This window comes from Dipodomys merriami, unplaced genomic scaffold, assembly GCF_024711535.1.
Source record: "Dipodomys merriami isolate MVZ:Mamm:240054 unplaced genomic scaffold, mDipMer1.0.p SCAF_3, whole genome shotgun sequence".
NCBI lineage: Eukaryota > Metazoa > Chordata > Mammalia > Rodentia > Heteromyidae > Dipodomys > Dipodomys merriami.
In genome coordinates this window covers 88,737,397-88,761,246 of record NW_027204492.1, presented here as the reverse complement: position 1 = coordinate 88,761,246, position 23,850 = coordinate 88,737,397, and the positions used below count along the sequence as shown (strand labels likewise).

The 23,850-nt window shown below is 42.4% G+C and overlaps 1 protein-coding gene across 1 annotated transcript in view; it reads right to left on the bottom strand.

Annotated features, from left to right (window-relative positions):
• Nucleotides 1-3,634: 3,634 nt before the first annotated feature.
• Nucleotides 3,635-23,850, bottom strand: part of Dipk2b (divergent protein kinase domain 2B) — a 45,305-nt gene continuing 25,089 nt past the window's right edge. The window contains exons 3-5 of the mRNA XM_070040579.1: nt 9,620-9,793; nt 7,893-8,181; nt 3,635-6,395 (exon numbers count right to left, since the gene is read on the bottom strand). Coding sequence (XP_069896680.1) covers nt 6,052-6,395; nt 7,893-8,181; nt 9,620-9,793 — 807 coding nt within the window. The 3' untranslated portion in view covers nt 3,635-6,051. The remainder of the gene's footprint in view (nt 6,396-7,892; nt 8,182-9,619; nt 9,794-23,850) is intronic.

The following is a 23,850-nucleotide window of genomic DNA, read 5'->3' as shown; positions in this document are numbered from 1 at the left end:
TCAGGCAGCCAAAGCTTGTTTGTCCATCAGCTTGGCCAATTATCCTCTCTGTCATGGTTGCCATGGGGAAATAATTAGAAATGACAAAAAGCAGACACCAAACACCACCTGGTACATCATATAATAGGACCTTTTGAGTAAATGTGAGTGAAAGGTCTACAATTGGATAGCACAGGGTTTGAGTTGGATGCTGATGAGGAAGGCAAGAAGGTATGGACTGATAGCAAGAGTTCTGGAACTATTCCAACAAATCACTCTTCCTCCTCTAGCCTCAGTTTCCCCATCTGCATGTGAGGCCTATTATACCAGGCATTCAGACCTTCAAGATGTTGATTCAAAGGTGGAAGAGAGGAGGTAGACTGAAAAGTCTCTGGTAGTAGAGGGCTGGCAGGGAGGCTGGGCAAAAGTGTAGAAAAGTCTCTCACTACTGTTCAAAGGACCAAGGAAATAGCATACCTGCAAACCCACATTCAGTGTGGCTAAATGTTTCATTTAAAATGTATAACACAAACTTTTTTTTGTCGGTTGTGGGGCTTGAACTCTGGGCCTCAGTGCTGTCCCTGAGCTCTTCAGCTCAAGGTCAGCGCTCTACCACTTGAGCCACAAACCACTCCCGGTTTTCTGGTGGTTTATTGGAGATTAGAGTCTCACGAACTTTCCTGCTCAGGCTGGCTTTGAACTGCAATCCTCAGATCTTAGCCTCCTGAGTAGCTAGGATTAGAGGCATGACCCACCAGCACCTGGCCGCAAATTAATTTTTGAGTAAAGTATGTTCTATTAGTTGACCTTAAGCAGTTAAAAAAATGTCTGTGTTGGGCTGGGAAGTTGGCTCAGTGGTAGAGTGCTTGCCTCACATGCATGAGGCCCTGGGCTCGATTCCTCAGCACCACAAAAGCAGAAAAAACTGGAAGTGGCACTGTGGCTCAAGTGGTAGGGTGCTATCTTTGAGCTGAAGAGCTGAGGGACAGTGTCCAGGCCCAGAGTTCAAGCCCCATGACTGATCAAAAAAAAAATGTTTGTGATGGTATCAGAATTTCAACCTCAGGGCCTTGTGTTCACTTGGGTTTCTTGGCCATGGCTGGTGTTCTACGACTTGAGTCATGATTCTAGACTAGGTTTAGACTGGTGATTTTGAAGATAGAATCTTACAGACTTTTCTGCCCAGGCTAGCTTCAAACCATGATCCTCCAGATGTCTGTCTCCTGAGTAGCTAGGATTAGAGGCATGAGCCAGGCACCCAGCTTGATTTTATTTAAATAATGATTTAGAGAGCAAGGATAAGAACCACATGGTTATCTCAATGCAGAAAAAGCATTTGACAAGAGCTAACACCCCTTTATGATGAAGAGTCTGGAAAAATTAGGAATCCATGGACCATTCCTCAATACAATAAAGGCTGTATATGACAAACCTACAGCTAGCATTATACTCAATGGTGAAAAACTAAAGCCATTTCCTCTCAACTCAGGAACGAGACAAGGATGTCCACTCTCTCCACTTCTCTTCAATGTAGTATTAGAATGCCTAGCTACAGCAATAAGACAAGATGCAAACATAAAAGGGATCCAAATAGGGAAAGATGACATAAAACTCTCCCTCTTTGCAGATAACATGATCTTGTATTTAAGGAATTCCACGGACTCCACTCCTAAATTACTCAAGATGATTCAAAACTTTGGCAAAGTAGCAGGGTATAAAATTAGCCCTCAAAAATCAATGGCTTTTCTGTATGCCAACAATGAGAAAAGCGTGGCTGAAATCAAGAAAGCAACTCCATTCGTAATAGCCCCACAAAAAATAAAGTACCTAGGAATTAACCAAAGAAGTGAAGGACCTCTATGATGAAAACTTTAAAAACCTGAAAAAGGAAATCAAAGCAGAACTTAGAAAGTGGAAAAACCTCCCATGCTCCTGGATTGGAAGGTTCAACATCGTGAAAATGGCAGTACTTCCCAAGGCTATCTACAAATTCAATATGATACTTATCAATATTCCAACCTCATTCTTCAAGGAAATAGAAGAGGCAATACAAAAATTCATATGGAACAATAAAAGACCCCGAGTAGCAAAAATGATACTTAACAGAAAGAACAGAACAGTGCTGGAGGACTATCAATACCAAATTTCAAACTCTACTACAAAGCTATAGTAATCAAAACAACCTGGTACTGGCACAAGAAGAGACCTGAGGACCAACGGAATAGAATTGAAAACCCAGAAATGAACCCACAGACCTATAGCCACCTAATCTTTGAGCAGGGAGCTAAAAAAATAGAATGTAAGAAAGACAACCTCTTCAGTAAATGGTGCTGGCAAAATTTGTTAATCACCTGTAGAAAACTAAAGCTACATCCTTATATATCACCCTGCACCAGAATCAACTCCAACTGGATCAAAGACCTTGGAGTTAAAACAGACACATTACAGGAAGAAATTGGAGAAACCCTAGGTCTCCTTGGCACAGGCTGAAATTTTCTTAATAGAGACCCAGAAACACAACAAATCAAAGAAAGGTTGAACAAATGGGATTGCATGAAATTGCAGAGCTTCTGCATGGCAAAGTACATAGCTAGCAAGATCAATAGAAAGCCCACGGATTGGGAGAAGATCTACACTAGCCATACAACGGACAAGGGTCTTATATCTAAAATATACCTGGAACTCAAAAAAGTAAATCCCCCAACAACAAACCCTCAAAGAAACAACTGCCTGAAAAATAAGTGGGCTAAAGACTTAAAGAGAAACTTCTTTGAAGAGGAAAGAAGGATGGCCAATAGACACATGAAGAAATGCTCAACCCCTCTGGCCATAAAAGAAATGCGAATCAAAACAACATTGAGATTCCATCTCACCCACTTAGAATGTCTATAATCAAGAACTCTAATAACAACAGATGCTGGGGGGATGTGGACAGAAAGGAGCCCTACGGCATTGTTGGTGGGAGTGTAAACTTGTTCAACCACTTTGGAAAGTAGTATGGAGGTTCCTCAAAAGACTCCACATAGAGCTTCCCTATGACCCAGAAATCTTACTTTCGGGCAGTTAGTCACATGAGCACAAACAAGACCATACTAAAGCTACCAGCACAACTATGTTTATTGCAGCATTATTTACCATAGCTAAGATATGGAACCACCCCACATGCCCCTCAGTAGATGAATGGATCAAGAAAATGGAATTCTATGCCTCCATCAGAAAGAATGACATTGCCCCATTTGTTAAGAAATGGACAGATGGAACAAATTGTATTAAGTGAAGTAAGCCAGGCGCAAAGAAACATAGGTCCCATAGTTTCCCTTATTTGCAATAACTAGTATATGTCTGAGACAAGCAGAAAAGGTCAAAAGCTATGTATATATGATCAGATAAGATGAAGTTAAGCAAAATGAACCCCAAGATAGGGACACAAGTTTTTTTTCTTTTTTTTTAATTTTTCTTTTTTTTTATTGTGAAAATACTGTACAGAGGGGTTACAATTACATGGGCAAGATAGTGAGTACATTTCTTATCAAGCGTTGTAGCCTCCTCCTTTGTTTACCCTTCCCATCCCTTCGCATCCTACCTCCCCCCCCCACTCAATCCTCCCCCCCCCAAGTTGTAAAGTTCGTTTTCCATATGACAACTTGTACTTCTCATTGTTGTAACAGGTCCACCTGTATCCTTAAACGACTTGTTTTTCCCCATCTCCTCCACAAGTTATACTGACATCAAATATAGTGAAAGCAGGGGTTATACTGTGGGGGAGGGACATACAAAGCAACAAAGAAATAATCTTATAAATGCGTTAGAAACACATGCATGAAAGAAAAAAACATTAAAATACATATCTAAGGGTTCATTTTCCTAACATCACATTATCTGACCTTTTCCGCTTGACTCATACATATACTAGATATTGCAATAAGGGAAACCATGGGACCTATGTTTCTTTGGGCCTGGCTTACTTCACTTAATATAATTTTTTCCAAGTTTTTCCATTTCCTAACAAATGGGGCAATGTCATTCTTTCTGATGGAGGCATAGAATTCCATTGTGTATATATACCACATTTTCTTGATCCATTCATCTACTGAGGGGCATCTGGGTTGGTTCCATATCTTAGCTATGGTAAATAATGCTGCAATAAACATTGTTGTGCTGGTAGCTTTAGTGTATACCACATTTTCTTGATCCATTCATCTACTGAGAGGCATCTGGGTTGGTTCCATATCTTAGCTATGGTAAATAATGCTGCAATAAACATAGTTGTGCTGGTCTTGTTTGTAAACATTTGGGTAAATGCCCAAAAGTGGGATTGCTGGGTCATAGGGGAGCTCTATGTGAAGTCTTTTGAGGAATCTCCATACTGCTTTCCAAAGTGGTTGAACAAGTTTACATTCCCACCAACAATGAAGTAAGGTTACAAGTTTTTTTTCTTCCTTGCTATTGTTTGTAATATATTTATAAGGTACCATGTGATTTTTTTTGTTGCTTTGTATGTCCCTCTTTCACCCCTGTTTTCACTGTATTTGATGTTGCTATAGTTTGGGGAGGGGAAGGGAAAAAACAAAATGTCTGAATAGTGATACAGGTTGACCCATTGCAGCAATGGGATATACAAGGCACTATGTTGAAAAACCAACTTTACAATTTAGGTGTGTGTGTGTGGGAGTGTAGTTATGGAAGTGGGAGGGAAGCGATGGTGGGGAAAAACAAAGGAGGAGGCAATAATGCTTGATAAGAAATTTATTCATTACCTTGCTCATGTAACTGTAATCCCTCTGTATAGTATTTTCACAATAAAAAAACTTATTAAAAATAATGACTTAGCACCCTAAATATGAAGGAAAATTCTTGGGACTCCTTAGAATCATATATTGAGCATGTGATGTGGAGAGAGCAGGCTATGGTTTCTGCTGTGGCTAGAGAGGGAACTAAGGGATACTAAGACGGTTCCATTCGTGGAAGACAGGGCTCCTTTGGTGGCTGACTTTGCCTCAAAGACACACTGACTATTGATCTTGCTCCTCTCAGGATTCATTTGTTCTGTGTTTTTCTTTCCCATGGGTGTTTCCCCTAAGAAAATTTTCACTTGTGTCATTCTTTCTTGACACCTGCCTCTTTTTTATTTATTTTTTGCTGTAGGCACTGTTCCTCAGCCTCTTTGCATTCAAGGCTAGTGCTCTACCACTTGAGCCACAGCATCACTTCTAGCTTTTTCCGAGTAGTTTATTGGAGATGAGTCTCATGGACTTTTCTGCCTGGGCTGGCTTTGAACTGTGATCCTCAGATCTCAGCTTCCTGAGCAGCTGGGATTACAGGTGTGAGGCACCAGCACCCACCTAATACCTGCCTCTTATGTGACCTGGACTAACACATTGGCCACTGTCTCCTCTTACCACCTTCTCCTTCCTATGTTGCAAGATGGTTCTAGAGTCCTACCCAGAAGCATGGCTCTAGAATAGGCCTTGGTGGGCATATCCGCTGGGGCTTCAATCCCCTCACCCCATGATGGTGGGAGAATGTGGCAGGGTGAGCAGGAGCAGAAAGTAGGCCTCCTTGTGGGAAATGTAAATCTGTTTAGTCCTCCAGATCCTCATCTTCACCCTGTATTCCTCCATATCACCCTCCTGATTTGCATGCTTTTCTCATTCACCATTCCTGTGCATGCTTTTCAAAAATACTTTGTAACCAGCTAAGCTGCAGGTTGTGAGCATGTGTCCTAGGCCCTTCACATCTCTCTATTCTGTCAGCCTCATGAGAGTCCAGTAGAAAACAGAGGAAATTAAGGCTCAAAGACAGACAGTGTGTAGCCACTTCAGGATCTTCTGATGCCAGCCCCTGGGCTCTGCCATGATGTCTTGCCAGTTGCAAGTATGTGTGTGTGTGTGTGTGGGGGGGCGGAGTGTGATTGCTCAGTGCTCAGTGTCACACAACTTCTTTCCCTAGTTAGTGTTCATCAGTTCTTTAGTGTTTCAAATGGAGCCGCTTCATTCTGCCTGGCAGACCACTCAACTGGGGAAACAGAGCACCAATCATATTTTCCCCTCAGGTCAGTGAGGCTCCACCCCCTCAGAACCTGTCATTATACTTGCAGTCTGGGTAGCGGTAGGCAAATCTAGGGTCACAGGTTCTAAGTGGTCTCAAGATGTCCTTCAGTCGACTGGCAGCTCCAAAGACTTCTGAGTCTGGGCGGATGCCCTGTCCACACTGGGCAAGAGCAGAGTCTATCTCCACTTGTACCGGAGAGGGAAATTTCCCCTGGAGAAGTTGAGGCAACAATTGCTGGCATACAAGCACCACACTCTGCTTGTCAGGGATGTTGTCGCAAGAGGGCAGTAGCTGGGCCTGGCAACCAGAAACCAGGCAGCTAAAAATGTCTTGATTCTCTCCTGCCCTGGGGGCTGCTTGGCTGCCTGGAAAAAGAAATGGCAACATTACACACTTTGCAACCTGTTTTCAGAGGAGGGCACCACCGATGAGAATTGTTAGGTCAAGTGGTTTAGTCTCCAAGCCTAGATTTAGGGCTCAAGAACACGATGGACCCTTCTGAGAACACGTTAAACCCTCTTAACTCTACCAGAGGTTGAGCTTAGAATTATGGAGGTCATATCCAGATTGTACTAATCCTATTATTACTGAATTTGACAACCAAGGAAACTGTTCTAAGTGCTTTCATTTACCAGTTAAAATCCAAAGTCAGAGTATTCAAAGTCAGATTATGCACTCAGCAAGTGGAAATGGAGCTGATTTACATATCTGGAATGTTCTGGAACCAGCCTTATTTATTCCAATTTGTATCTTCTTAATAAAAGCTAATCAGAAAATGAAGAATGGTTTCCTTCTTTTATTCTTGTAGATTTCTTTATATAAACAAAATCAGAAATGGGAAACAAAGGATTAGAGATTTGTCTCAAGTGGTACAATTCCTTCCTACAAAGACTGAGGTTGAGTTTAAAAGCTGGTAGTGTCAGATAGATAGATAGATAGATAGATAGATAGATAGATAGATAGATAGATAGATAGATAGATAGATAGACAGACAGACAGACAGACAGATAGATGATAGGTGATAGATAAGTGATAGATAAATAATAGACATTGAGAGAAATAAGAAACAAAGAAAGGAAGGAAGGAAGGAAGAAGGAAGGAAGATAAGAGGGAAGGAAAGAAGGAAGGGAGTAAAGGAAGGATGGAGGAAAACCTTCTGTCCTGTTATAGGGCTCAGAAAATGTGTTCACCATGAGAAACTGAAATGTTTAGAGGAGTCCAGAGCCAGCGAGCTTTTGCACATAGTGAGAAGCATGATTCACTCATACACCTCGTTTGGTTCCATGCTTTTACATTTGAAAGCTTTATAAAAAGTGAATGTGCCAACATGAATTACAAAATGTACCAGTGAATCAGGCAGATATTTAAGTTTCAGAGAAGAGCTAAAAGCATCTGATGAAAAAGACTCTGAGAGGGAGATAGGCCCAGAGGGTGTGTGTGTGTGTGTGTGTGTGTGTGTGTGTGTGTGTGTGTGTGTGTGTGTGTGTGTGTGTGTGTGTGTGTGTGTGTGAGAGAGAGAGAGAGAGAGAGAGAGAGAGAGAGAGAGAGAGAGAGAGAGAGAGAGAGAGAGAGAGAGAGAGAGAGTTGGAGCCTCACAGATTCAATTAGGGTACACTTCGGACTGTGCCACTGTGGACATTGCCATTGTGGACCAAATCAAATCTACTTCCCCTTTGGAAATGGGGTCTGGAGCAGACATTGAAATGTAGGTGAGGGACATTTTTCACATCTCAAATTGTTCTCACAGTGGCACACAGAGATTGGAAAGGTCCAACAGTGTGACTTTGGGTCATCCCTTCTTAGTTCCTGTCACCCTGACTTCTCCCTACTGACAGCTGCTTAGCCAGGCCCATGCTGAGTACCTTCCTGCTTGTCGATGACGCCCAGTGCACTAGCATCCCGGATGAACAGATGCCCATTGCTGAAGATGCCAAACATGGCTGCATCAACATGGGTAAAGTAGAAGAAATAATTCAAGTCATTGCTTCTCAGAGACTCCAGAACACCAAGGAGCTGGTAGGCGAGGTCAGCTGCCTCATCTGGGGGTGCACCGTAGAATTCCTGTAGGGGTCTGGTACTGGTGCTGACAAAGAATCTGCCACAGGAACCCAGATACTTGGGCAGTGGCCATCCCTCCGCCCCGGGGAAGATCTGTCAAGCCAGAGGAACAGACATTAGAGAAAGACAGAGAAAAATCTCAGAGACAGCTTTCTACTTCTCACTGAGAACTCCCAGAAAAAAAAAATCATCAACCTTACAACGGCACCTGATTTCCAAACCCATCAGCAAAGTGTCTTTCCATCTTTTTTATGCCTCTTGAATCTGGCAATACTCTTGCCCTTCCCCCATTAAAAAAAATTCTATTGCACATGGAAAGATTTGGGCAGGATGCTGCTCTCATTTCTGTGCAGTGGAGTGTATTGCAACAGTGTTTCCAAATGAGGTATGAGAATGCTGATGGGTCTGCCATGATTTCAGCAGTACTCAGGATTCCAGAGAATGTGCTGGAGAGTTGTATCATTGCAAAATGATGACTGGTCTTTGAGATTTCACACATATCACTGCTTAAGGATTCTGGGGGAAAATAATATAGGCTCCACTTAAGAGCTATTGAAAGGAAAATGTTTTTTTTAAAAAAACAACAGTTCAAGTCAGGTGCTGGTGGCTCATGCCTATAATATCAGTTACTAAGGAAGCTGAAATCTGAGCCAGTCTAGGCAGGAGACTCTTATCTGCCATTAGCCACCAAATAGCTGGAAGTAGAGATGTGGCTTAAGTTGTAGAATACCAGCCTTGAAGAAAAAAAAAGCTAAGGGACAGTGTCCAGGTCTGGAATTCAAGGCCCAGGACCAGAACTCAATCAACTAATCATCCACTCAATCAATCCTACTGATTTTCTTGAAATATAGATCAAAGTTGTCTTCCTTACAAAGAATGAACAAATATAGCAGTAATATTCACTAGACACTATGTTGAAAATGAACTCTACAACTTGTGAGAGGGGACAGGAAAGAAATACTGGGAAGGGGTGATATTGGCTAAAAAGAATTGTACTCATTGCTTGACATGTAACTGTAACCCCTCTGTACATCACCTTTATAATAACAATTTTTTTTGCCAGTCCTGGGGCTTGAACTCAGGGCCTGGGCACTGTAAGGTTAGTGCTCTACCTATTGAACCCCAGTGCCACCTCCAGCCTTTTCTATGTATGTGGTACTGAGGAATTGAAACCAGGGTTTCCTGCATGCTAGGCAAGCACTCTACCACTAAGCCACATGCCTAGCCTATTAAAATATTTTACAAAAAAGAAATCATACAAGGAAAAAAATATTGCTGTCCTTCACAAAGCCCTTTGGGGCTGCCTCAGTCAGGGTGGGCATCTGCTGTCCCCTCCTACTCCAAATCTCTTTACTTAACAGCACTTAAAGCCCTTTCACATGGCAAAAGCCATCACACAGTTCCTGAACACCTACAAAGGTACTAGCATGGGGTTTGTGACTATCAGGCATGCAAGCAGTAAAGGGGGAGAGAGCTCAGCCCAGGGGGAGGTAGCCCCCAACACGGAGGACTTGTGAGAGTCACCAAATACCTGTAGGAAGATGGGATGCGCATTGACAGCCAGCGTGTAGAGAAGGCGTAGCTTATCACGGTCGGTGAAGTGGTCCATGAAAATGCTGCCAGCATCTGCTACCTCAGCATAGCGCCGAACCACCCGGTCCAGGAGTCTTTGTGAAGGGCAGCGCAGGAAAGGACTGGGAAGGCCCTGCAGCCATGTGAGAGAGATCCCCGGAGGGGGAAAGGATGTTACGTTCTTGTGGAGGGCACAGACAGGTTCTGCTGGAGAAGAAGTCATGGTTGGAGGTGGGTAGTAGAAGAGAGATACCCCTAGGAGATGGGGGAGGGTGGTAGGCAGGAGGAAGGGAGGGGAAACTTCCGGGTGGGGAATAAAAAGCCTAGGTGAGGTGTAGAAATTGGGGGAGGGGGGCAAAAGTAGAAGATGTCACATATAGGGGACCACAGTATGAGGATGAGTCCAGGCTTTGGAGCTGCCTATTCATTACAGGTGTGTGTTACTCAAAGGTGACCCATTGGCAGACATTGAGGCCTGAAAAGCATGAGAACATGGTTGGTCTGCCACAGTTGGGCAAAAGAAGTTAACATTCTGGAAGTTTTCAGTGTCAGAGTTTATGCTTGTGGCTTTTTCCCCAGGCATTCTCTATCAGCACTTTAGTTCTTTCTTTCCCTAGTGAATGCCCTGGAAATTAAAAATGATGGACTGAAAAAAGCCTTAAAAAATTTGTAGAAGGCATAACATTAATCACGCACCCTACTCCAGCAAATGCAAACAGTGGACCAAATTATCAGATGATCTATTCTATTTTCCAGGTCTATTCTATTTTCCAGACAAGAACAAGGCCTATGAAGGGGAAGAGGCTTGGCAAAGACCATGCTGCTTATGGGTGCCCAAACTTTTTTCATATCCATACTCCAGTAGGCAGAGATTTAATGAGAAGAAAGAAAGACAGAGAGAGAGTGAGATAGAGAGAGAGAAAGAAAGAGAGAGAGAGAGAGAGAGGGAGAGAGAGAGAGAGAGAGAGAGAGAGAGACAGACAGACAGACAGACAGACAGACAGACAGACAGACAGACAGACAGATAGACAGACAGAGACAGAGAGAGACCGAGAGAGAAGAAAAATTGTACAATGAGCAATGTGTTCCAAACTTGACTGATGGTCAAAACCTTCAGAGTACTATAAAAATATAAATCCCAGCTGGGCACTGGTGGCTCACATCTGTAATCTTAGCTACTCAGGAGGCTGAGATCTGAGGATCTCAGTTTGAAGGCAGCCCAGGCAGGAAAGTTTGTAAGACTCTTATCTTTAATTAAGCACCAAAAAATTCCAGTAGTGGAGCTGTAGCTGAAGTGATAGAGCACCAGCCTAGAGTGAATAAGCTCAGGGATAGTGCCTTGGCCTTGAATTCAAGCCCCTCCCCCCTCTCTTTTATACACATATACACAATGAAATATAGTATATATATATATATATATATATACTGTAATATATATATATGTATATATGTATATATATATGTATATATATATATATATACATATATATATATATATATATATATATATATATATACATCCTTAGGCTGCAACTTAAAAACTTTGGATATGGAGGTCCAGTAGGGGCCCAGAATTCTGTGTTTTTGAGCGGTGTCCCAGTCATTCTTTTTACCAGGCAAGTTTGAGGAACATAGGCAGTGAGCATGGTGATAAGGAATTAGATGTGATTTAGCTGTCCTACATTAGGAGCTCTGGAAGATGTCCCTGGGCAGACATCTTCCTTTATTTTGACATAATACAGATGGTTGTGCATTTTTGATGGTATAGTATGGACATTTGGTGATGGCTTCCCTATCACTCTTCAGATAGCTGTTATCTTGCACTGAAGTGTGTGTGTGTGTGTGTGTGTGTGTGTGTGTGTGTGTGTGTGTGTGTGTGTGTGTGTGTGTGTGTGTATACCAGAGCTTGAACTCAGGGCCTAGGGCACTGTCCTTTAGCTTTTTCACTCAAGCTGGCACTCTACCACTTGAGCCACATCCAGTTTCCCACTTTTTGTTGTTAAACTGAAGATAAGAGTCTCACTGGCTTTTCCTGCTCAGGGTGGCTTTAAGCCATGATCCTCAGATCTCAACCTCCAGACTAGTTATGATTACAAGTGTGAGCCACCAGAGCCTGGCTTCTTGAGAGGTTTTGACTGATAAAAGTTATCCTTGGGCTGGGAAGTTGGCTCAGTGGTAGAGTGCTTGCCTTGCATGACTGAGGCCCTGGGTTCGATTCCTCAGCACCACATAAGCAAAAAGAAAAAGGCCAGAAGTGGCGCTGTGGCTCAAGTGGTAGAGTGCTAGCCTTGAGCTGAAGAGCTGAAGGACAGAGCCCAGGCCCAGAGTTCAGGCCCCATGACTAGACCCCCCCCCCAAAAAAAGTTATCCTTTAAAAGGGAATATGCTTATTATAGAAAGGTTAATTTAGAAGCACGGATTAACTAATGAGTAGGCACAAAACTACAGACCCAATTAGTAGGGATCCAGGGCAGTGTAATGAGATCCTATCTCTAAATTAAATTTAAAAATTAAAAAAAATCAAGGAATGATTTTGTCAGGAGGAAATCATAGCTGATTGGAGGAGAGACAGAATTGCAGAGAGAATTTCATAGATGATTCAAGGAGAGATGGAGTTGCAGAGAGGAAGTGGTAGCTGATTGGAGGACTGATGGTGTTGCAGACTACTCAAATGATGTCAAAGAACTAGTTGAGCATTTCGGAAGGTAAACTCTCTTCCAGACAGCTTCATAAAGAAACAGGAGTGATAGATTGCTGCTGGATAGGCATCAACTGTCCCAGGGCCGAGGAAAGACAAGAACATCTGAGACCTCCTAAGTTGGATCAGGGCAGGGAAAGGTAGTAAAATTACCCTTTTGGTCATTTCAACAAAAAAAGATGTCAGAAGTAATGCTGTGAAATAGTCCAATTTAGTATGGTGGAAGGACTGGAGAAATTGTTGGAATGCTCTCTTGCTGACTGTACGGTCACTTCTTTGTGCCTTGAAGCAAGACTCAGTTTACATGCATCATGCAGGAAGAAGGCCTGGCTTGGTGAGAGCACATGCTCTGTACTCAGTAAATGGCATGTTTAATTTTTCCCATCATTGTCATCAGCATGGATCTCTGATACAGGGTGACTGGTGTAAAAGCTCTAACTAATTGGTTGTTGTGCAAAGTGAATCCAATTATTTGGACTCTCTTTTTGGATTTAGATTTTTTTGATCTATCTGGGAAAGAGTTGGTAGGGTAGAGATAGAGGAGGAAGTAGAGAGGAGAGGAGCCAAAGTGCTTGAAGGTCAAAAAAAGGAGAAGCTCTAGCACCAGCATCACAGGTGCTAAAGATGAGCTCAGTTCCTGGAAGATTCTATGCTAAGGTCTGGACCAGGCATGGTGCTGTGGTTTGTATGTGTTCTTCAACACTTCATAGTTGGAAACTTAATCCAAATCATATGTTAATGGTACTTGGAGTGGGAAACATTTGGGAGACAGGATTAGAAGAGGTCAAGAGGGTGGGATCAACATGAAGGTATTAGTAGCTTTTAAGAAGAGCTCAAGTCCCTGGTGCAGTGGCTCACACTTGTAATCCTAGCTATTCAGGAATCTGAGCTCTAAGGATCATGGTTCAAAGCCAGCCCTGCCAGAAAATTCCCTGAGACTCTTATCTCCAATTAACCGCCAGAAAACCAGAAGTGGCACTGTGCTCAAGTGGTAGAGTGCCTTGGGCTGAAGAGCTCAGGGACAGCACCCAGAACCAGAGTTCAAGTCCCATGATTAACAAAAAAAAAGAGAAGAGCTCAAGAGACATGTAAGCTAGCACACTTACTCTGCCTCACCACATGATGCTTTCACCATGGAATAACATAGAGTCCCTCACCAGATGTGAGTGCCTAGGTCTCAGACTTCTAGAACCTTGTGCTTAATAAATATTTATTACACATTGGTCTGTGATGTTCATGGTAGCAACAGAAAAGAAGTTTGAGACAGAAAACATGATCACAAATTCATTTTCCAGAAACTGTGTTCTCTGATTATTTGCTCCTTATACCCAGGGAAGCCAAGCAGCCCACTGATGTACAGAAATGTGATTATTTTTATAGATAAAATATTATAGGTTTATTTTGCAATACAAGGGAAGGGCAGTGGGTTAGGATCAGAAGTATTAGATCTGATGAAACTCAATGTTGGCCTTTATAAGGTTAATGATGGGGCATTTTTCTGACTTCACATTAATCACAAAGAGGGTGATATTTGTATGAAGCATTGAACATCTCAGGCCTCTAGAGAGTCACATTATGGTCAAGCTCATTTCCAAATCCTAATTGACCCACTTGAATGACTTGGTTGTCAGAAGCAGCTATTACTAGAAAGACAAAGATTGATCATTACTGGACATATTTGAACATTTGTTCTGATGGAAATATAACTGTTCTCAGAGAATCTAAGAACAGAAGTATGTTTTTTCTCTCTAACGTGAGAAATTAGCATTTTTCATGAGGAACATTGCCCTTAACAGTTAGGTATGAAAAGCAGAGGGAGAGCTTTCTTAGGTACATAAAGTTTTACTTTGAATGAATAAACTTACCGGTTCTCAAGCTCTCTTAGCACCCAAGTTCTAGTAGTTTCTAATATACATACTTTCTGGTTAACATACCTGAACACTTTTTTCTTTGTGCTAGCCCTGGGGCTTGAACTCAGGGTCTGGACACTGTCCCTGAGCTTTTTCACTCAAAGTTGTTGCTCTATCACTACAGCCACAGCTCCACTTCTGATTTTTTGCTGGTTAGTTGGAGATGAGAGTCTTACGGACTTTTTTGTCTAGGCTGGCTTCAAATTGGGATCCTCAGATCTCAGTCTCTTGAGTAGTTAGGATTACAGGCATGCGCCATTGGCACCCAGCTCTGAACACTTTTTACATGATGTAATAGTTGTTAAATATGCTTGCAAAATAGCACTAAGGTTAATCATATATAATAGTTAATCAGTATGCCATAATTACAACAATGACAATTCAATAGCTGTCTTGATGGTTATGGATAATAGATGCAAAATGTTCTGAAGATTTCTTCAAGCTGCATTGTATTCAAAATCATGAGATGTTCTGGGAATGTGGCTTAGTGGAAGAGTGCTGCCTAACATACATGAAGCCCTGGGTTTGATTCCTCAGTACCACATACACAGAAAAAGCCAGAAGTAACACTGTGGCTCAAGTGGTAGAATGCCAGCCTTGAGCAAAAGAAGCTCAGTGACAGGTTCCAGGCCCTGAGTTCAAGCCCTACGACTGGCAAAACAAACAAACAAACAAACAAACAAATAAACATCATGAGATGTTCCATTTTACTTATTACTCAGAAAAACATCTCACAGTTCGTTCTTTATTCCTCTCCTCTCCTCTCCTTTCTTTTTCTTTTGTGCTGGTATTGGTTATTGAATTCAGGGCCTTGGGCTCTCTTTGTCTTCCTTGCTTATAGCTGGTGTTCTACCATTTTAGTTCCATCTCCAGCTGGACATTTTACTGTTTATTTTGTAGATGGAGTCTCACTGACATTTTTGCCCAGGCTGGCTTTGGACAGCTATTCTTAAATCTCAGCCTCCTAAGTGGCTAGGATTACAGGCATGTGCCACTGGTGCCTGGATTTACAGTTCTTTTGCTACGCCAGTAGAGGAATTTTCTTCCCTTCCCCAAAGTTCTTTTTGATTATATTTTTCTTTTGAAATCCAGACATAAATGCAGAGTGTTTTGATGTATTAAATTTCACTTTACGATTGTCTGCCACTATGGTGATGGTTTTGGAGAAATAGTTTAAAAAGCTTAACGATCCAAAATATTCATTGTAACTCTTAGTCACATGACTTAACAGGCAGCATTCACTCTTAGCTCACTGCTACAGGTACTAGAGGAAGGGAAGATATAATATAGACAGTTGCTCAACCGTTTTGCTTTTGCTTTGAAATCTACAAGATACAGAAAGTTTAGGTCAGGTACCTTCCACGTTGCTCTATGCTCTTTTGCTTAGGCTGTTCAATTCCGATTCTATGAAACTCAGTGCTTGGGACTGATATCTGTAATCCTAACTACTCAGGAGACTGATAGCTGAAGACTATAGTTCGAAGCCAACCTGGGCAGGAAAGTCTGTGCAATTCTTATCTCCAATTAACCAACAAAATGCTAGACATGGACATTTGATTCAAGTGGTAGTTTGCCAGACTTGAATGAATAAGCTTAGAGAGTCCAAGTCCAAGACCTAGTACCAGCACCAAAAAAAAAAAGTCTTTTCACTTTCTCACTTCCAGTGAAATCCTTTGCTTGGGCAGAACTTCTCTTTAGGTTCTGGGTGCTCTGGAGGGATAAATGGAATGTTATATCATGAGCAGAGAAGTTGAGAGAAGTTTTGTTTCAGTTGCCTGGGAAGAGTATTGAAGAGTCACCCCCGAAAGACAGTGTTTCACATGCTTTGTACTTTCCTGACTCTACCAGAATTTTCTGGCACATCTCTGCGACTCATCTTTGCAAGCTGATTGCCAAGTTTTGTTCAAGCTATCTTTTTTTTTTTTTTTTTTTTTTTTTTTTGGGTCCGGTCGTGGGGCCTGAACTCTGGGCCTGGGCACTGTCCCTCAGCTCTTCAGCTCAAGGCTAGTGCTCTACCACTTGAGCCACAGGACCACTTCCGGCTTTTTTCTTTTTTCTTATGTGGTGCTGAGGAATCGAACCCAGGGCCTCATACATGCAAGGCAAGCGCTCTACCAACTGAGCCACCTTCCCAGCCCTTGTTCAATCTATCTTGTATTCCACTGGCCTGGGGAAAAGGTCTCTGCATGGATGTGTGGCCAGTGCTTCAGCCCAGATTTCTAAAGAAAAATATAGGCATTCATATTTTCCCCATTCAGGAGATAGTGTGATAATGTAGTTACAAGCATGTCCTGGACAGTCAAGCCACCTGGTTTGGAGCCCAGCTCTGTCACTTAGCAACTGCCACAGTATCTTCATATATAACGGAGGGGTCCTGATGACTTACCTTCTGAACCAGGTTATTTTAAAGAGTGAAGTAGATGTTTTTAAAACCAGCCCATCAGGCAATATACTAGGACTGCCTCAAGCAACCTGAAAAGATGGTTGCTATAACAATCACGGTATCTGCTCAGGAGAGCGGGGAGAGGGTCAACTGTGTGGAGATTGAGCTTCGACTTGATGATAACCAAAACAATAGTGAACATTATTGCATGAGTTCCTGATATGTGTTTCCATGTTCATTCTCACACTTACTGGAGGCAAGGCATTGTGATAGCCCACAATGAGGATTCTGTGTGCCAGAGAGCTGAGTGACATATTCAGGGTTTTGTAGATAGTAGTAGGATCCAAACCTATATCTGACTAAGTCCTTGATCAGGCCCTATTACTTCCTAGTATTGTAGGAAGTAGGCTCAGCCTCCTTGTGGGTCTGCTTTCTCCAGTACTGACCAGTAGTCCATGCTTCAAGTTCAGAAACTGGATTTCATACACCCTCCTTTCTTTAGGAACTCTGGATATAGTCTGGCCTCTGGTAGATGACATATCTTTGACATGTGCCCTTCCTTCTTTGCTTTCTCCAGAATCCCTTTGCTTTGGAGCTTTTCTAGACCCCTATGTGGATCCTTGCTTGTCTACCCTGTATACCATTCATAGGCCATTTATGGAAAGATCAGTTGTTTTCAAGCCATTTTTTTTTAGGAAAGCAAAGACCCAGATCCTGCCCCAGACCTGAGGTCTGATGTGTGTGTGTGTGTGTGTGTGTGTGTGTGTGTGTGTGTGTGTGTGTGTGTGTGTGTGTGTGTGTGTGTGTGTGTGTGTGTGTGTGTGTGTGTGTGTTCCTGAGGACTCTGATGCATGCTCAAGTCTGACAATGAACGTCCTGTAGAATGAACTTTAGCTTTGCTCTCTCAACCTCAGCTATTACAATGTTTACCCATTGTTCTCCAATACTATAATGGTGAGTCAAGATACTGCTTCCCACAATCACACTGCATTCTCACTTCCAGTCTTTGTCCCACTTAGCGGAAGGTGGGTCATTGGCATTTTTCCTCCCTCCTTTTCTTTCCCAGTTCAGACCCCATCTCCTCCATGCAGATATCTTAACGTCTCTAGTACCCCTTTTCTTTTTTCTCCTGCAATCCATATATGCAGGCTTTATGCTGTGTGCTCACAGGATCTCTCCTCAGCTGTTTGGTGCCTTGTAGAAAGAAACTTTGCATAATCACACTTCTGTAACCAAGACCAGTTCTAGTAGAGAGTAGGCACCTCCAAGGTACTGAAGAAGCAACTCCTTATTGCCAGAATGATTGATGCATTGATCAACTGCAGTACACCTGCTTGCAATGTCTTTCTCAACCCCAGATTCCTGCGGGGCTGAGTCAGACAGCTGATGTTGTGCTCAGGCAATGTTGGACAATCAGGGAACATAACTAATACAGAGAGAACCAATCTTCTCACTGCTCATGAAACAGACAGCCAGAAAGGAACAGAGATGAGAAACAATGTGGCCCTGGAGACAGAGGTGGACTGAAGAGGTGCCTTGCATCTTCCTGGTTCCCAGTAGACCTGGATAGATTTGCCTCCAGGACATTGAACCACCTTTTAGACTTTAATTGGTCTCTGATCCTTACAAGTACTGAACCCTGATTATGATGCAAGTGAATGGTTGCTTTTGGAAGCACACCTTGTCAGGGTTAAGTAGGTGGCCATCTTTGCTGAATATCTCACAATGTCATACATGATGTCTATGTATCATTAACCCTGGTCCGGCTTACTTGTTCTAACTTTCCTGTGTCTTTCTTTCTTTAATGTAGTACTGGGGCTTGAAATCAAAGACTCATGCTTTTGGCTGGCTTTTTAAATTTAAAGCTGGTGCTCTACCATTTGAGCCATGCCCCCACTTCTTGCTTTTTGCTGGTTAGTTGGAGTCTTACAGACTTTCCTGCCTGGGCTGACCTTGAACAGGATGCTCAGAACTTAGTGTCCCAAGTAGCTAGGATTAAATGTGTGAGACACTAGCAATAGGCCTTGCATCTTTTTCTGGCAAACACTTGGCACCCAGAGGCTAGCTTGGGAGCCACCATGATCCACACTTCTATGGGGAGCTGACATCTTGGATGATGTTATTGGTGCAAGCAGTAGCTGGCTTTCTCTTTTTCTCAGAGACTTTCATTTCTTCTCCCACTTCCAACTTGAACCTTTATCTTCCTCCATCCCAGGGCCCTTGGGGCTTTGCTGCTGGAGCGTTTGTAGGCTGCTCTAAGATTTTCACCCTGGCAGATGAGTTCTAATCATTGTGGCAGGCCATTCAGCTGATAGTTTGGGCAGACAGGGCAGCTGATGCAGAGTAAACTACATTATTTCATGGTCTGTCATTTTGATTCAGGTATGCTAAAGCTGGTCATAATTCTCCCTTGGGCAATTTCTTTCTATGGATTGCTGGGTTTTCTCTTTCCTTCATTCTTGTTTTAGAAATCAGAAGATAAGAAGCTAAGCACTTCTGACAAGTCACTGATGCAGCTAAGCACCCAAGTTTGTAGGAAAATCCAGAGGAGCTCAGTAACTTCTACTGTGCAAAGGTACTGTGGTCCCAAAAGTCCAGAGAGAATTCTGATAGTCAAGAAAACTTTTATCTTGACCTAGGGAAGGAGCTGTTAGGTTTCTTCTCTTCTGTCCCCACCCCCTGGGCCCTTTCTGGTGAGAATATGTCATCTGTATCAGTCAGGTAAAATCCTAGGAGCAGAATTGTCAATTTTCCATTTGGTGCTGGGAATGGAATCAGAGCCTCACAAATGCGAGGTAAGTGCTCTATCACTGTATCTTCTTCCTAGTGCACTTCTTAACCCTTGTTCTCACCCTATTCACTGCCCCCACTGCTTCCACTGCCGTGAACCTAAGGTGGCTTCACAGGGTACCACATATCTTTGTTTGTGGTAGAAGGGTCAGGAGAGAGAGGAAAGCAGGTAGCTTCCTGGATGTGAGAAAGAGCCACAGAGGCACTGGAGAGAGAAGCTGCAAAGCTGAGTTTTTCTCCTAAGAAGGAAGTACTAAGCCAGGAGCAGGTGGCTCACGCCTGTAATCCTAGCTACTCAGGAGGCTGAGATCTGAGGATCACAGTTTGAAGCTAGCCCAGGCAGAAAAGTCCCCATGAGACTCTTATCTCCAATTAACCACCAGAAAACTGGAAGTGGCTCTGTGGCTCAAAGTGGTAGAGTGCTTACCTTGAGCTGAAGAACTCAGGGACAGAGCCCAGGCCCAGAGTTCAACCTCATTACTGAGAAAGGAAGAAGAAGAAGAAGGAGGAGGAGGAGGAGGAGGAGGAGGAGGAGGAGGAGGAGGAGGAGGAGGAGGAGGAGGAGGAGGAGGAGGAGGAGGAGGAGGAGGAGAAGAAGAAGAAGAAGAAGAAGAAGAAGAAGAAGAAGAAGAAGAAGAAGAAGAAGAAGAAGAAGAAGAAGAAGAAGAAGAAGGAGAAAGAAGAAGAAGACGAAGAAGACGAAGAAGAAGACGAAGAAGACGAAGAAGAAGATGAAGAAGAAGACGAAGAAAGTACTAGCAGTTTAAACCCAGGCCTGTCTCTAGGATCAATGGCCTTTTGGAACTGCATTGCAGGGAAAATAAAAAAGAAATTGGAAACCCCTTCCTTCCTTCCTTCCTTCCTTCCTTCCTTCCTTCCTTCCTTCCTTCCTTCCTTCCTTCCTTCCTTCCTTCCTTTTCTTCCTTCTTTCCCTCCCTCCTTCCCCCTCTCCCTCCCTCCCTCCCTCCCTCCCTTCTTTCCTTCCTTCCTCCCTCTCTCTCTCTCTCTTTCTTTCTTTCTTTCTTTCTTTCTTTCTTTCTTTCTTTCTTTCTTTCTTTCTTTCTTTCTTTCTTTCTTTCTTTCTTTCTTTCTTTTCTTTCTTTCGCTTGAATGCAGGACCTGGGCACTGTCCCTGAGCCTCTCTGTGCTCAGAGCTAGCACTCTACCACTTGAGCGACAGCACCACTTCCAGTTTTTTCTGATTAGTTTATTGGAGATAAGAGTCTCACCAACTTTCCTGCCCAGGCTGGCTTTGAACTGCAATCCTCCAGTCTCAGCCTCCTGGGTAGCTAGGATTACAGGCATGAGCCACCAGTGCCCAGCTTTTGGAAACTCTTTCTCCAACCCAAATCTCCTACTCCAACCATGCACATGAATAGAAATCTTGCTCATTTTCCCTCTGAGGTTGTTGCAAATTATTGGTTTACCAAATGTTTATCCAAACATATGTAAAATGCCTTATATAAAGTAGAGATTACAAAGATAAATAATAGAGGGCTTTATCTTCAAGGAACTGGTACTCTTATGAGCCAGAATATACAGCCATACCACACTTACCAAGAGAAAGAACAGGACGAATGCTGTGAGAGTTATACCTAGGTGCTTTGGGAATACAGAGGAAAAATCAGTAGTGGAATCCAGGCAGACTTCATGGAAAGTCTCAATCAATGAGTAGGACTTTGGAAAGTGGAGCTCTAATGTCACTTATTTCAAGTTGAAGGATCAGAATTGAGCAAAGACAGGGAGAAGTTAGAGACCATGTTTGGCCTTTAGGATACAGACATGGGTTTATCAGAGAAGTTTGGAAAAATAGGTTAAAACTAAACTGTGAAGCTTTTGAACACTATATCTTGTAATTAATTCAGAGTTTATTCTATAGATAATGTGTAAAATCATAGAGAGAAATGTTTGTTTATGAGATTCCATGGACCGCTGGGCATGGTGGTATATACCTATAATCCTAACTACTAGGGAAAAGTGTGAGAACTTCTCTGAAATAAAGGAGGGGAAAAAAGGATAGGGGGCATGGCTCAAGTGATAGAACACTTGCTTATCAACTGTAAGACCTTGAGCTCAATTAGCAGTACCACCAAAAAGAAAAAAACAAAAGATGTTATGGGCACTCAATTTCTGGTTGGAGTTAAATTTGATTGGCTCAAATGCATTCAAATATACAAAAAAAATTCATACCCTTGACTTACTGGTTATGCTATAGAAAAGTAGGAAAGAAACAAAACATAGTATTTAAGGTTATAGTTTCTGGAGTCAGGAGACAGGCCTGTGTTCAAATCCCAGGTCTAAAATATACTAGTTGAGTGACCTATGGCAAGTCCTCAGTTTCACATCTATAAAGGGGGGTGGGAATTTCCCATTGAGGCTAGGTGTTGGTAGCTCACACCTATACTCTGGAGGCTGAACAGTCCAGGCAGGAGAGTCTGTGAGACTCTTTTCTCCAATTAACTGAAAAAAAAGCTGAGAGTGGAGTTGTGACTCTAGTGGTAGAGCACCAGCCCTGAACCAAAAGCCAAATGAGAGCTCAAGGCTTTTTTTTTTCCTGTAAACAACTCGAATTTATTGCTTTGACTTGAATTTTGTATTTAAATTATTTTACATCAATGCTTGAATTACATGTTTATATACATATTTTTTTATTACATGTTTATATACATATTTTTTTATTGTAAAAAAGACTGTATAGAGGGGTTACAGTTACATGAGTATGGTAATGAGTACATTTCTTTTTTATTTTTTTTTTGTCGGTCATGGGGCTTGAACTCTGGGCTTGGGCGCTGTCCCTCAGCTCTTCAGCTCAAGGCGAGCGCTCTACCATTTGAGCCACAGCACCACTTCCGGTTTTCTAGCGGGGGGGGGGGGGGAGGGAGGTATTGTAGATAAGAGTCTCACGAACTTTCCTGCCTGGGATGGCTTTGAACCGCGATCCTCAGATCTCAGCCTCCTAAGTAGCTAGGATTACAGGCGTGAGCCACCGGTGCCTGGCTATGAGTGCATTTCTTATTAAGCATTGTTACCTCCTCCTTTGTTTCCCCCCTCCCATCCCTTCCCTCCCAACCTCCCCAACTCCCCCCCCCGAAGATTGTAAAGTTTTTTTTCAAAATAGTGTTTTGTACATCTCATTGTTACAATGGGTCAACCTGTACCTTTATTTCAGCATTTTGTTATTTCCCTTCTCCTCCCCCAATTAGAAAAATGTATATACAAGATGCAGGGCACCAGAATCAAATACATTGAAAACAGGGGTGAGCTCAGGGCTTTGAGTTCAAGCTTCAGTACTGGAACACATACACACATACACATGTGCACACACACACACACACACACACACACACACACAAATTCGCATACAGTTTTGAAGACTGTAGTGGTCAGGCACCAGTATCTCATGTCTGTAACCCTAGCTAATCAGGAGGCTGAGATCTAAGGATCAATGTTCAAAGCTAGAATGAACAGGAAAGTCTGTAAGACTCATTTCCAATTAACCACCAAAAAAGCTGGAAGTAGAGCTGTGGCTCAAAGTGGTAGAATGTCAGCTTTGAGTAAAAAAGCTCAGTGACAGCACCCTGGCCCTGAGTTCAAGCCTCAGAACTAGCACATACACATACACCAAAGAAAGAAAGAAAGAAAGAAAAAAGAAAGAAAGAAAGAAAGAGAAAGAAAGAAAGAAAGAAAGAAAGAAAGAAAGAAAGAAAGAAAGAAAGAAAGAAAGAAAGAAAGGAAGGAAGGAGGGAAGGAAGGAAGGAAGGAAGGAAGGAAGGAAGGAAGGAAGGAAGGAAAGAAAGAAAGAAAGAAAAAAGAAAGAATAAAGAAAGAAAGGAAGAAATCTGAATTCAAGCTCCAGGACCAGAAAACAATAACAACAACAACAAAAACAGAAGAAAAGAATGTTCTTGAGCTAGAAAAGGAAACATTTCATTGCAAGAGACTAGCAGGTTGCCAGTTGAGGATGTGTTGGAGAAAGAAAGGGTGAGACGCAAGAATATGGGGCTCTAGGCTTTTTGAAGCAGTCTAGAAATGGTGTCTTTCTACCTCCCAATAAATGGGGTGAAACTGAGGGTGTGCTATAGAAGGATGACATGACTGAAAGATTTTTTTTTTTTTGCACACAGACACAAGATGTGCATAGAGAGCAAGAGGTCCGCAGTGGGGCCTGAGAGAAGCTATCTATAATACAAATATCTGCCAAAGGACAAGTATTCAGCCGATAAATATAATGTACAAATTGGTAATAAAGACAGACAAGCCAATAAGAAAACAGACATACAAGTCAGTACTTTATCAAAGAAGCCAGTAAATAGATGACATTAGTTCATTAATTATCAGAAAAATGCAAATGAAGCTGCATAATAAGATGCTTCTAGACACCCAGTAAAATAACTAAAGGTAAAAACCCA